Source organism: Tetrao urogallus, assembly GCF_951394365.1.
Source record: "Tetrao urogallus genome assembly, chromosome: 7".
Lineage (NCBI taxonomy): Eukaryota > Metazoa > Chordata > Aves > Galliformes > Phasianidae > Tetrao > Tetrao urogallus.
Genome location: NC_136820.1, coordinates 16,420,215 through 16,435,283, shown reverse-complemented (window position 1 = coordinate 16,435,283; position 15,069 = coordinate 16,420,215). Strand labels below are relative to the sequence as shown.

General features: G+C 41.9%; 1 protein-coding gene across 1 annotated transcript in view; it reads left to right on the top strand.

Moving 5' to 3' along the window:
* Positions 1-388: 388 nt before the first annotated feature.
* KAT2B (lysine acetyltransferase 2B) overlaps positions 389-15,069 on the top strand; it is a gene marked incomplete at both ends in the record, with an annotated part of 39,302 nt that continues 24,621 nt past the window's right edge. The window contains 4 exons of the mRNA XM_079538648.1: positions 389-613; positions 8,645-8,771; positions 12,662-12,807; positions 13,332-13,421. Of these exons, the coding sequence (XP_079394774.1) occupies positions 389-613; positions 8,645-8,771; positions 12,662-12,807; positions 13,332-13,421 (588 nt within the window). The remainder of the gene's footprint in view (positions 614-8,644; positions 8,772-12,661; positions 12,808-13,331; positions 13,422-15,069) is intronic.

The window sequence follows — 15,069 nt, the reverse complement described above, 5'->3', positions numbered from 1 at the left end:
GCCGCAAAGCGCACAGCGTGGAAAAGCACTGCTGAAGTCAAATAAACCGTGGCCCTACAAGGGGCAAAGGAGGCGCGGGGGCTCCGCTGGTGAAGCGACGATGCCTCCCCTTCCCCGGGCTCCTCAGCCCCGAGGGCCGGGCCCGCACTCGGCGCCTTCGGTCGCCGCCCGCCCCCGCGCAGCCCCGCGCTTCGCGGCGGCGGGAGGCGGGCGCCGGCTCCCCCCCGCCCGGCGGGACAGGAGCCGCCCGCGGAGCGCAGGGGCCCTCCTCCCGCCCCCCACCCCCCCCGGGGAGCAGCCGGCGGCGGCGGCGCGGCGAAGGGGAGGGTCTAGGGCCGGGCGCACCGCGCCGGCCGGCCGGACGGGCGGCTGCCGCCGCGCCGCAGGCATGGCGGAGGCGGGCGGCGGGGCCGCGGCGGCAGGCGGCGGGCCGCAGCAGGGCTCCCCGGCCGCCGGAGGAGTGGCGGCCGCCGCCGCCGGGGGCCCGGCCCGTAATGCCGCCGAGAGCCCCGGGGGGCCCGGCTCTGCGCGCACGGCCGGGAAGAAGGCGCAGCTGCGCGCGGCTCCGCGGGCCAAGAAGCTGGAGAAGCTGGGCGTCTACTCCGCTTGCAAGGTACCCGGCCGCGAGCGCCCACCCGCCCACGGAGGGTGGGGATTGACGGAGGGTGGGGAGGAGGGGAAGGCAGCGCCGGGCCGGGCAGGGCGGGAGGCGGCGCGGCTGTAGCCCGGCGCTCCCCGCGGAAGCGGTGGGTCCGGCGTCGCCGTGGGTCCCGCCGCCCTCGGAGCCTCCCGGCCGGCACCGACTGCCGCGCCTCGGGAGAGTCGGCGTGCAGCCTCCGCCCTCGGGAAAGTTGCGGCCCCGTCGTCACGTAGCGCCCGGCCGGGCGCCTGCCCTCCGCCGCGCCCTGCCCCGGCCTCCCGCACCGCCCGGCGTCGGTCGCTACCGCCCCGCATTGCCCTGCGCACCACGCCCGTCCCTACACCTGCAGCCCGCTTCTGGGCGCGGGGGGGCCGCGACCCGTCCGCTTGCTGCGGGTGCGGAGCGCGGTCAGTGTTGTGCTGCCACGGGGCTCTGTAACAGCGGTGGAGGTGTCTCTGTGTGTGCGGTGCAGGGCTCCTGCAGGCCGCGCTGGGGCTGTCAGGGCGATTCCTGGATGCACAGCGAGCTGACACGCTCGGGTTGGCAGCATTGATGCGAAACACTCCAGTAATGCTCTCGGTGCTGAAAATAATTGAGCTGTTTGCTGGAAAAAGTGTGTTTCTGTGTTGTTGTTTCTTTGTTGTTCCCGTACTTTGGGACCTCCAAGAAGGCAAGTGTGAAGTGAATGCCCCAACTAATTGCCCACTGATGTGAGGGAGCATCCCTGTGCGGGTCCGCTGCCCTGCTTGGTGATGTGAAGAGCTTGCTGTCTGCTGGAGCCATGTCGCAGTACTGTCATTTGAGGGCAAGCTCAGGAAGCCACATGCATCAATGTCTCTGCAGTTCACAAATGTGTAAGCATCTTTGCTTTGGCCTCCTTGAGTCCATGGCGTGCTGTGAGGTTATACCATGTCAGTCAGTTAAAACCATCCAGGCTTGGAAACCTGTAGCCTTCATGGAAGGTGGGGGAAGGTGGTTTTAAGCTTTCCTGTTGCAATGAAGCAATGTCTCTGCACTCTGCTTCCTCAGTGCCTTAGCAGCTTCTGTGCACCGGCAGAGAAGAGGGTCCTACTGGAAGGACAGAGCCTGCTGCCAGCCCTCCCAAACCTCTCAACAGGGTGCTGGTGGTACAGTGACCACTCACCCACTCATGTCCTGCAGAGGTGTCTGTATCATCTCCACGGTTCTGCAGAGAGGCCCAGATGGTGCTGCCTGATGGATCTGGGTGTGTGGCTGGGGTACCCTGGGCTTCATCCTCAACCCCTGTCAACAAGCAGCCACAGAGCAGTACTCAGTGTGACTCCATATGCAGATTCCAATGGAAATCTAGCCTCTGCTACCTGACTTTCCTTCAAAAAAAGGAATGTATTGGCAGACAACATTCCTTCAGGTCTCAGAACGTCAACAATGAGATATCCTTGTAAACTGATCAAGTGCGTTCTCCTCTGGGGCAGGGAGAGGATGAAGCTGGGTGGAAGGATGTGTTGTTTTTCTTCCTGAACACCTGGCTCCAAACTGCTTGGGCCTGCAAGAGGCTGTAGCAGCACAGAGGGGAACATTGAGCTTTTTCTTACTCTGCGTTCCAACTCCTGTTCCACTTGTTCTGTGTGTATGAAAGCTCAAACAGTCTATCTCTGAATGAGGTTTCTGTGGTAGCAGCCATGTTGATCTGCAGATCTATGTAGAACTGTATAAGTTGGAGGGAAGAAAATGTGTGACAATTTTTCTTAGTGTTGACAACCTTTTCTTATGTAAAATTCACCCCACATTACTGCTACTTCAGCACACAAAACACATTAGAAACTGGATTCCAGAGATGCAGGGAACAGCAGAGGCCGTGGGTTCACTGAGGCTGAGCAGCAGCATGACAAGATGGAGAGATGTCAGTGGCTGGGAGAATGCCTGGGGTGAGGGAGGAAAGGTGCCATGCTGGAGAGGAGGTTGCAAGCAGAAAGGAGTTGGAGGTACCGCTGAGCTGAGTGAGAACTGGGACTAGGGAGCTGCTGCCCTGTCCTGGGACTGGAGATACATGTTTGCTTGTATTTATTGAGTGGTTTGTTTTTGTTTTCCTGCTAAGGAATTGAGGCAGGAGAGTGGTCACCATGGAGCTGCACTGCTTGACTTTTCTCCTGTGAAATAAAAAGCTCAGGGGTAGAAGAGCAAGAACAGCTTCTTCTGTGTTTTACAGCCCTTTAAATGCCCGAGTTTGTGTGGGGATAATGTCCATTTTAAACAATAAGAGATATGTAAGGAGTTGGCAGTTTTCGTGACTTTTAGAAGTGCACAGTAGAGCTGTATTTGTGCAGCATTTTGCATTTGGCAGTCACTATAACTGCGTACATATGAATGACTGCATACATGGTTTTGGTTTTGCCCAGTGTGAAATTCAGCATTGGACACATGAGTTTGCAGCTTTTTTCATAAAAGCAGCACTGTGTTGCTTACACACATAAATATGTTTAATGAAGATGGAGGAGGAAGTCCTTTTTTTTTTTTTCACACTATTGGTTTGTGAAAGCACAACTTTCTTTTTTAGTCCCATTGGGAATTTTTCTTAAAAATATGTTGAAATAGGTACTTTTTTAGTAATCTAGATTTTCTGTACAGTTGGTTATTTCTCACAGTAATACCTAGATACTTGATAATGTAATTAGAGCCCTATCACTTAAGGCATTTGTGCAAGCAGCGGGAAATAACACCTCCATAAAGACCATGTGCTTTAAATAACCAAAACATCACAAGCAGGGCTATGAGGAGATTTGGCCAAGGCCCTATGAGTGGCAGATCTTGAACTGTGATCTGGGTTTCCTTGCTGCAGAGCAGCTGCTGACCCTTGATATGGCCACTTTTCCCCACTTCTGATCATGCATGGATGTCTGTGGTGTTTTCTTGCCCCCACACATTAAAAATAGTTTGTAGGGCCATGGTTTCCATAACGTTGTATAATTTTTCCTGACTTCAGTAAGACTGATCAAGATGAGGCAGGCTGAACTGCGTTGTTTGACTTCACTCAGCTCTGCACTGTGAGAATACAGCTCCTTGAAGCTCCAGTGAAAATGTTTGGAAGTCGTTTTCTGGAGAAATTAAGGAGGATGAACAGAAAATCTAAAACTTCCTTGCAATTGCTTATGTAGTAAGATGAATATGTTTTGTGACTATTACAGTCTGAATTAAAGCATCTTCATTTAAATCAAACATTAACATCACCAGGTGGGAAATGGATCCCCATTTTTAGTAAAAACATTGATATGATAGCCTACATCTATCCTGTAGGTGAGAGAAACCAGAACAAAATGTGACATAAAATACCTGGATTGATCTACAGAGGAAGAATGTGCTTAGAGCTGATCATCGAACTGGTTACTTTGTGTTGTTAAAGGCAAATGGGTTGGCTGCCTTCCTGATGCATAGGAGTAGATAGATCTGTGAGCAGCGTCTGACTGCCTGGTTGCTGGGTGCTATACATTGGAGTAGGAAAAATAAGCATTTAAATTTCATCCAGGTTTTTGTTGTGGTTTGTGTGGTGTTCTTTGTTACAGCAATAATTTGAGATTATTGTTGTAGGAGGCAGCATGTTACAATGGGTTGTTCTGCTCACTTTTTGTGCTGGGAGAAAAAGTAGTTTTTCTGGAGCAATTGTACACGCTGGAAACAAGAGCCATGGTGCTGTGTATCTGCAACGTGCTGAGTGAGCTTGGCTTTTCGTTACTGGGCAGGGCAGCTTGCGTGGTTTGGAGCAGAAGAGAGCCCAGAGCAAAAGCTGCTGTGAAACTCAGTTTTAAGGCTGCTGAAGTCTTTCACTTTGTAGTTAAGTTAGCTTGAAGCTTGCCTTCCTGTGCCCTTTTCACCGCTCCAAAAGGGGAGGAATTTTTTAGGCAGTAAGATATTGTAACAGTGCTCATTTATCCAGTATAATTATATAATAACAGCTTCCTGACAGGGCCTGGGGAGTGCAACACTGTAGCTTCCAAAGGCACTTCTTTCAAGTAATAATGCTAACATATCTTTCAAGATCCGTTTTTGACCTGGCATGGATATATTGGGTATTCTAAAGAAAAGAGTAACTTTAGTTTGTCCAGAGCTGCTGTTTTCATAGCCTTGAGCTGTTGCACCATTCAATTTTCCCCATTATATCTAATGCGGAAAGTATAAAAAAAATGATTGAAAATGCACCACTTTTCAGCTCAAAATGTACATAATTTCTGCACTGCTTTTGAGGGGAGTGTGTGGTTGTTGTGTTCGGTTACACTGAACTCAGTTTTATTTAAAAATGCCAATTAAGATGCTGTGGTGATCCTTGGGCCTGTCAGGACAACACAGGTTACTTTGCAGGCCTCAATAAGCAGGAGTGCCCATCTTTCTGCAGTGCCTTTATCACAGCTCCGCAGATGTTCCCGAAAACAAGACCCAAGGACTGGATGTGCAGCTTAAATGCTTCTTTTCCTTCCTCCTCCCCCTGCTTCCCCCCCACTCCCCAACTCTTTTGATCTTAAATTAAGTTTTTGTGGAGGTGAAGTCATACTTTATTTTCAAATGAAAAGCAGATGAGTGACATTAAAAAAAAAAAAAAAAAAAAAAAAGAAAGAAACCAAAAAGCTTAAGATAGTCAGGGAAAGGACTGAATTAACAAAATACAGTGGAAGACGTGAAACAACTCTGCAATTGAAGTCACTGAGGAATGCACATTGGGTATTCAGTGCAAAATACTTGCACTGTCAACATCTACAATGAAAGCTTAGTTTTAAAGAGGACCCTTCTGGGCTTCTTTCCCCCTTAGTTAACAGAACTTTTATGCTGATTCTGGTGTTTTACAGAGAGAATAAAGAAAAAAAAAATACCCTAAGAGTTGTTAGAGAAAGATCTCTGGAATAATTCAAACAATACAAATTAACATCTGCTTCAAAATATCTGGCAAGGAAATGCTACCAAGGGCTGAAAAAGATCTGCCACTGAACACGCTGTTTTTATTCTGCTGTGCGTGGGTTGATATTTATTTTTGGCAGCTTAACTGAGCTGTTATTGCAATTCATACATCTGTTTGTTTGCATCTTTGCTGTTAATTATTGTGTAACACTAAAGTTTCTGTAGTTACTCACTGTTTATAGATTTTTAGGCTTTATCATAAACACTGTGTGGTGAGCTTCTGCAAAATGCTGCTTTCACTTGGAAAAGAATTTCTCAAAATGCCTGTGCCTAGGTTGTGGGGTTTTTGATGTGTATCATTTTTCACTGTGGTATGATTTAAGGCAATTAATAATGAGCATTGTGTTATGTCAGTAATTTACAGAGTTCAATGTTTGTCCAGACAGCTGTATGGAAAGGATCAAATCTTGCTTCCCTCAACTAATATTCAGTCTTTGTTTGTTTGTTTGTTGGTCTGCTTGAGAACTTACAACTCTCTCTTGAATTCTCTTTGGCAATATTCTCATTTTCTGACAGTCTTCTCAGTTTCTCTCTATTTTTTAATTCTCATGGCAACATTATCTCTTCACAAAGCAAATGTGGATAGATTGTTTGGCTTTAGTTTTGCCTAACTTGAAGTGCTAAATGAAAATATGGCTTCAAATCATTTTACTTGCTTTCCCAGTCCTCACACCAGGGCAATCCTTGGTTCTCAGGTGCCACTCAATCACTGACCTCTCTTTCTAGTCATCAAACATTAATAGGTCCTGTAGGTTTGGATAACAAACAAAAATAAAACTCATTCAATGCCTGAGAAACTGCAAGAGACGGCTTCCACTACAAAATAACATCAGCCCTTCTTCACTTCCTTGCCAATTCTATTACTCATAGAAAAATAATGTGAAATTCACTGTAAATCATTCCAGGTTGCATTTGCTGAGGCCTAAAAAAAAAAAACAGTAATTTTAATTTTCCCCAGATTTCCCCACGTTTCATGCTGAAATCCCCCTGATGCAATATTTTAAATGCATCATACACTCAGTGCACTGGAAGAGCTGCTGGATCCAGACAATGCAGCAGGTCCCTCTTCCAAGGGGAGTATGTGGAAGTGGCTTTGCTGGGCACTTGCAGGTGTGTTTCTGAGTATCCTGGAGCTGAAAGCACCACTCTTCCCTTCTACCATGCCTGAATGCCATCAGAGCCTGGGGCCAGGAGTCCAGTTGGATAAACACTTCTGCAGTAGGAATGGTAAAAATATCGTGTGGTGCTCAGCAGAACACAGGCAGCAGTTGTGCTACTGCTCAGGTTGCTGAATATTGAAATTGGAGTGGAGGAACATTTTACCACCGGTCTACAAAGCTGTCAGTTTTAGGTGCTGTCAAACCACGATCTTTTCTGCTTTTTTTGGGTACTCCTTCCTTAGGTGAGATGAGATTTGGAAACCTAATAGGAAAATGAAATAGGTTTCTAAGATAGATTCTATTAAATGTATTCAAAATCGTTTTGAATAAATGTCATGTTAGTGCTGAATGTATTAACTCCACCATTTTTCCTACTAAGGTTGATTCAGCCATAAATATCACGCAGCCATTGGCACTTTTCTCACGGAGCTCTTGGCATTGCAAATTTATGAGGATCTCATTACAGCCCAGTGCACAGATATCTCTGAACAGTAGAAAAACATTCTTTTCTTCTGATTAGATCTTCAAATGGGAATGTGAATGCTGTTAGGAGAACCTTACCATGAAAATAACTAAGAACTTCTGGATGTACAGAAAAAAATCCCCTCCTATAAAGCTGCTCCTCAGATAAAGTCTTAGCTGACTGATTTGAAATGTGGTTACCCAAGTCTTCACATTCCCTTTTCATGTCCATCCCTGTTAGTTGCAAGCCCTCAGTGTTGTTTCGGTCAGTGACCATAACTACCTAGGTTGCTCTGAAATTAGTGCCTCCTATTTATTTCTATGGAAATTACAGCAGATACAAAGCCCACAATAGCACTGTTTAATAAAAGAAGTTCTCATCTACAAAGCACTTTTTCAACATAGTCACCACCATTAGCTATGTGTTTTTGGCAGTGATGAACAAGAGCCTGAATGCCACACTCGTAAAATATCTGTGTGGCCATTCAGAACTTGGCTTGCCTTTCTTGTTGATGAAACTGCTGAAATGCCTCACTGTGCTCACATCTGCTCTTTGATCTCCACAAATGCTCAGCAAGCATCAATGAAGGTCAGTGGGTACTATTTTCTCTGCATGGAAGAATTCAATTCCACACCTTTGCAATTCCATATCAGACACCATTTTGTCAGACTGCCCCTCTGCTGTTGTCTGTCACATTGGCAACAAAATATAATGGAATACTGGGAGGAAGGTTCAACCTCTACTGCTGTACCACCACCATTTGCCTCTGACACGCACCAGCATAATAAAATAGGAGAGATCACTTTTAGAGCAGCCCTCAAAGATATTCCTGGTTTCAGGTTCAAAGTCTTTGGCATTCTCTGTGTTGATGATGCGGCCAAACCTCGTCCTGGACAGCTTTTTTTACTAGCACAGTTACTGTTTGCTTATTTCAATGTTTAGTTAACCCTGCTTGTCTTGTTATGTGCTTATTTTTAGTTGCATGATTTCTTGCCACCAGGGCAGCTGGTAAGGTAGCGATAAACACATTGCCTGCTGGACAGCCTGGTTGTATCTAAATCATTAAACTGTCATGGTGGATCTGTATGTGCTGATATGATCTGTTTGTGCTGACATACTGGTAAATGTTTGAATGCTTCTTTTATACAGAGCCTAGAATGAGGGCTTTCTGTAAAGGAATTGGCCAGAGTTTGCGTATTTGTACAGCTTGCATACCATGATACACCATGATAATCTCTGTATTTGGAGCACTATTCCACTTCTGATTTTATCTAGAATATAAAACCTAGCACTGTGTTTTATTAAAAGCAAAAAACTCATAAATAATAATATTGTTTCATATTGCTTCTAAAATAGGACAGTTTCACCAAGTTCTTTTTTTTGTTGCTGTTGTTCTCACTGATTTGTTGTTGTGTTTTTTAAACTCTGTTGGTTGATTCTCCTTTACTTTGGTTTCAGGCTGAGGAATCGTGTAAATGCAATGGCTGGAAGAACCCCAACCCACCTCCCACACCTCCTCGGGCAGACCTGCAGCAGGCAGTTGTGAGCCTTACTGAGCCATGCCGCAGCTGCAGTCACACACTAGGTAGGATTTTGTCTTTCTTCTGGAATCCACTTGTGTATACCCACAAGTCTGCACTTTTGCAAGATGAAATTTAAGATGCTGTGCTGAGACTTGGAAACTGTTGGACATAAATGTCTGTTCACTTAGATTAAAATATGTCAGAATTATCCCAAATGAATTTTGGAGAAATAGAGCTAAAGTACAAGTTCTAACACCACAGACATTTGAAGCTGTTAAAATGCAAAAGCACCATTAAGATACCCATAGAAATTTCAGTATTTCATGTGATCTATGCATTAACCTCATGTTGTTGGGAATTTATTTGTATATATTTTGGAAGTACCTGCACAAAATCCTGCTACATATTTTATTTCTGCAAATGAAAATATTTATTTATTGCGCCAACACCCAGAAAAAGAGGAGTCTATCACTGTAATTTTTTTATTTAAAAATTGTGCTTATCCAAACTAAAAGCTGATTACTTTTTTTTTTCAGTAGATATTGGCAAATATTTAATAAAAATTGAGCTGTCACAAAATTCAGAAGTAATTGAACAGAAGCAGATGCTTTTAAATGTTTTTGGCGTGACCATAACTTAGCACAGTGTAATAAGGAGAAGGAAATCTAAAGCCTTCACAATGGATCATTTATTCACTTATTTTTTAAAATAACATAGAACTCTGTAGGGAGCTTGTTTTTATTTAATGAGGAGGGTGAAGGACAGGGAGGGTACAACTTATTTCTTTCCTGTTCCCTTTTCATGCCATCATTACATTTGACATATTTCTGTTTTTTTATCAGTTTCCTTTCTGAGTCTCCCAAATCCCTGTTTTTTTCTTGCCTAGAAGATTAATAAATATGTGGTACTGCAGAATGTTTGGTCTCTTCACACGTGTCAATTTCAACCTTTCATCATACTGCTTCTCTGTGCTGCCTCTGGCTGTGCAGCCAGGGTAGCTTGTGTTACCTGTTCCTTTCATTCCTGGCCTTTGACAAAAGAGACTTTTCATTTTTTATAAATCTTATGAGATGTTGTGGCTGTTGGTTACCAACTTTTTTTGTGGAATTTGTGGATGCTTTTTTTTTTTTTTTTTTTTTTTTCCCCCAGAAAAAAAATCTGCTTCTAAAGTTGGAGATTTTGGTCTGTGAGAAATCTTAAATCACTCATTAACTAGGGATTCGGGGAAAACCAGTACCACTGACAGCTACCTTATGGAACAAACAACAAACCACTTTTTTTTTTTTTTTTTGCTTTTTTAGAAAAGATAAAGTTTTGTTTTTGTGTGAGTCAACTGTGAGTAATGAGAATGATTTTTTCATTTGAAATAACTGAAATGAGTTGCTATCCGTTTCCTTAGTCTACTGGTCAAAATGTGTCTTTCAGTGGTCTCTTCCAAGGCAATTTTCATATTCATCCCCTCTAAATGTTACTTCTGAATGCTTTTAAAACTAGGCTGAGCACAAGAACAAGGTGTTCAGGTGTCAGGTTATCATCTGTGGTGCATATTTTTTTTATCAGGGTACTGTTGAAGTAGAGATGTATATATTCCACTGATGGTTAAAACCATACCTGATCAAAAATATGGGATGTATTCTCCTCACAACCATCATCTCCATTTGGTATGCCAGTGTATGCTACCAACAGTTCTGCTTCTCATCTCCTTTTCTTCAGGGATGGGATTGGCTCAGTCTCTCAGCTTGCCTTACATCTGGACTTTTACTGAATATTTCTTTTCTGTGGACAGTATGCTGGGTCACTGGCATGAACAGCTGACCGAATTGTGGGCCAGGAGAATTTGCTGCCCACCAGCCTCAAGACCAGGTGTTATGTTACTCAGAGACTTTTCTAAATTTAATTGGTTTCTCTCATTTAACAGTGCATTTTCCTGTCGGTAAACATTATCAGTCTTGAGAATAATACACTGGTTAAGTAATGTGTATACACTACATAAGTGTATGCACTATGTACGCATTCAGGCTCCGCTCTTCCCCGTTCTGTTCACTGTTCCTGCTATGCACCTTCACGTAATGTGTTTGAGTATTCCTTGGTTTGCCTGTCATACGTATATTACTTGTGTTTTTACATAAACACTGATTTTGAGATAGACTTTAGGAACATTCCTCCTCAGCCTGTTTTCTGACTGCTATTTCATGCAATCAAGTATTTTGTTACTGAAGTTGCACAAGCAATGTAATTAACCTGGTGTTTTTCAGGTCTTCATCACTGAAATCATTGCATTGGCCTTCTTTCTGCTTGCTTCCTTCTCCTGCATGCTGCAGAAGCAACCTATAGTTGTGGTTTTCTTCCTTTTTTGTTTTTTTTTTTTGGCAAATATAACAGCAGCTGAAGTACCAGTAGAGCAATGCAAATAAATGGGACTATGTAACACTAGTTAAGAGTAACACAGCGTTTGATATCAGCATGTTAAAGCTTTTGTTTAAGTAAGGGTTTATTACTGGCTTCAGATATTAGGGAGTAGGCTATTGAACATCCAAAGAAAGGTTTCTTCATTATGTTGTCAATTTCTCATGCAGTGCTTGTCTAGGATGGAACTTATTACTTTTACAGGATGAGAATAGACAGCTGGGAATATTAAACTGTTGTATCTGGCTCAAAGACAGAAAAGAAATAGTTTTATTCTGCCTAGATTGCTGAATATTTTTCCTTAAAGAAAACCTGTGAGGGCCACCTCACTTATTTGCTCAGAATAAAATACCCTTTTATAAGTTTTCATTTAAGTGGAAATGAATGCTGGCATCTTTCTGATGTTCTGAACCAAGGTGTCCTTTTTACTTGAAACTGCATGAATTTGTTGAATTTAAATGTTTTGGTAGCTGTCATACTGAACTACACCTTTCCTTGATATTTCCTTGGTGGCCAATAAATATCATCATTTTCAAGTTACACTGAAGTTTTTTACCAGTACTAATCACACTGACATATGATGATAATACAATAATTGTCCAGTAAGAGATGTATTGATAAAAGTTATCAAAAAACATAAAAATTAAAGTACTCAACTTTTAAATGGTTTTACTTTGCTTTTAAAAGATATTTCCTCGTCCTTTTGGAGAAAAGGATATGCATAGCATGTGCACTGGCCTGGGGTCAGCTAAGATTGTTGCTGTTTGTAATGCAAATGTCTTCTTTTTGGGAATTGACTTTTTGTTTCATATTGCTTTCTCACTTCCTGAGGCCAGTTGCTTAAACCAGTTTTCATGAATATCCCACAAGCTTTTTGAAAATCACAAATGTGGAACTTGTTACTTAGAAATTATGACATGTTAAAAGATGATTAGGTTTTATAGTTTGCTTTTTTTTTGTTTTTTTTTGGTAAGCTTCAGAACAAATGAGTGTGTACTGTCTGCAGAAGCTGTATTAGTATAGTGTGCACAAAACAGTATCTAAATTTACATGATAGAAAGGTATGAAATTTAGCTGGTAATGTCCAGCTTAAAATAAAAAGCCTATTTATGGAGCCGAGTTTTTTAATATTGACAAAATTGAGTGCTGTCTGTGTCCGTCAATACCCGATTTACCTAATTTAAGTGAATTTAATCAAGGAACTTTGTCTCAAAGAGCATATTTCTTCTCAGAAAAAAAAGGAATGTAATTATTTATGTATTACAGCATATTAATACAGGCAGACAGGACTTACTTGTCTGTGATCACTTGTCTGTGATTCCAGTCAGCCATATTCCTTGTGCTGTGGGAATTACCTCCTTGGGGCTCTGGTGTGACTTACATTTCAGTAGGCTCTGATAAGAGGCTCTTTTCAAATAGAGTTATTGCAGGATCTTTACCTCTGCAAGTATGCCTTTGTTGGCTTAGTTTGAGATATCTTGGGAAATTTTTTGGTATAGATTCTTTCAGTAGGCTTTTCACATATTTGGATTTTTATTTTATTTAGCTGCTCATGTTTCCCACCTGGAGAATGTGTCTGAAGAAGAAATGAATAGGCTGCTGGGGATTGTACTGGATGTGGAGTACCTGTTCACCTGCGTCCATAAAGAAGAAGATGCAGACACCAAGCAAGTTTATTTCTACCTGTTCAAAGTAAGCTGAACTTCTGCAGGATCTTTTCAGTTTTTCCCCTCATACATAAGCCAGTTTCACTGCTCCAAATGCCCCTCATGCATGTATTGACTTTATCCAGTGAGAGATTTTCTTTTCTTCAGCATGATACCTTAGCAGCTAACCCTGGTCTAGAAATCTGTAGTGCTTGCAATGTATCATATCTTATTCCAAAAGTCAGCTAGATGATTCAGGAGCTAACCCCGACTCCCATCTATAAACTGCTTCCACCCACAGTTCTTTTTGTCTTCACTCACAAACTAGGAAAAGTCACTTGACATAAATGCTAACTAAGCTGCCTACGCATACTTAGAAACGTTTTGTATGAGTTTCAGAGAAGATATGAAGCAATTCATTGTGAAGTTAAGGAGCTATAAATTTATGTGACCAAGAAAATAGATACATAGCTAGGAGATTTTCAGCACTGCTTGCAATGTGTTTTGTATTCTGTTGACTTTCAGTGATCCTGTGTACATTTGTTTTCTTAAATTCATATATTTTAACAGCTTTTGAGGAAGTGCATTTTACAGATGGGAAAACCTGTTATTGAAGGATCTTTGGAAAGTCCCCCATTTGAAAAGCCTAGCATTGAGCAGGTAAACAAAAACTTTTTTTTTTTTTTTTTTTTTTTTTTTTTAAGCATAACCACTGTTTTTCAAAATATAGCATTTCAGGCAGTTTACAGATGTTTCTGTATATTTATCAAGACTAAATCTGTAGGAGACTTCTGCAGCTTCTTCTACTTTTGTATTGGTATGATAGTCACATTATTTCACTTCACTCATCATTCATCTTATGCTTTACTGAAACTGACAGGTTTTTTGTGGATTTAGAGAATAAAACTTAAAATACTACTTTTTTGTGTGGCAGTTCTAGTCTTTCTCTGTCTTGTGTGATGAAAAGTGCTGACAAAGTTTTGAAATCCAATATTAAAATGACTTTTGTCTTCAGTAAGTCAATGTAAATGTTACAATCCCGTTCAGTGAGCTCATAGCCTTCCTTTTCAAAGGGCACACAACAAAAAACAGCCCCAAAGAATAGCTGAGGCTTTTATAATTCTAAATGGATAAAGAGCATATGACAAATTCAGATTTTGCTTTAGCAAGTTCCTGAGAATGGATTTTTGGCATACAAATGGGCCCATTAACTCCAGGGATGCTATCTAGAGGCTTACATACTTCACTCAGTCAGGACCTGAATTTGTTCCCATTGGTGGATGAATGGCTGCTCTATTGTTAAACAAGACATTTTAAGTGTGAAGGCTATTTAGTATAATAAGTCTGTCCTTACAATTACTGCTTTTTGTACTTTAGTATAATAAAAGTTCTTTATTGCTGAATTTTGGAAAGACTTTACCTTAGTTTTTTTTTCAGTTTTAGTATAAACAAGCAATAAGGGAATGTAATAACCATACATTCCTGGTCCTAAAATATGCTACTAAAAAGATTTTGTGTAATATAGTGGGTTTTTTTCCTTCACACACTTCATTCTGCTTAAGAAGGTAAAGCACAGAGATGAAAGGATAATTCTTTTTTACAGCTTATTCTAAAATATTTTTTCCTCAAAATAGACCAATAATTTCACATTTTTGTTTTAGCAGTTCAGCAACTCAGTAGCAGAATTATAATTGATTTTCAATATAGATGTATTTCAGCAATTACAGTCATGCATTTTAACTATTCTCAATAATTTATAGAATCATAGAATCACCAAGGTTGGAAAAGACCTCCAAGATCATCCAGTCCCACCATCCACCTAACACCAATATTTCCTGCTAAACCATGTCCTACAGTATCTACCTTTTCTTGGACACCTGCAGGATTGGTGACTCCCCCACCTCCCTGGGCAGCCCATTCCAGTGCCCGACCACTCTTTCATAGGAGTATAGATATATCCTAACATCCAACCTGAACCTCCCCTGTCACAACTTGAGTCCATTCCCTTAGTTCTATCGCTAGTTACCTGGAAGAATTGGCCGACCCCCAGTTTCTTTGGTTATTTTATTGTATTTTATTTTATTTTATGGTTCTTTTTTGTTTTGTTTTAATGTAGACAGGCATATAAAGTGCACTGAAGTGTTGTACTTGTGAAACACTGGCACTTCTTGAAAAAATAATGTACTGAATAGACAAAAAATTAAATAGAAGCCCACAGCACCAACTGTACTATTTTAGGTGATGAAGAATACATACTTTGTTTGCAGAGAAAATGCATAAATCATGCAGCATGGTTAGCATCGAAGTT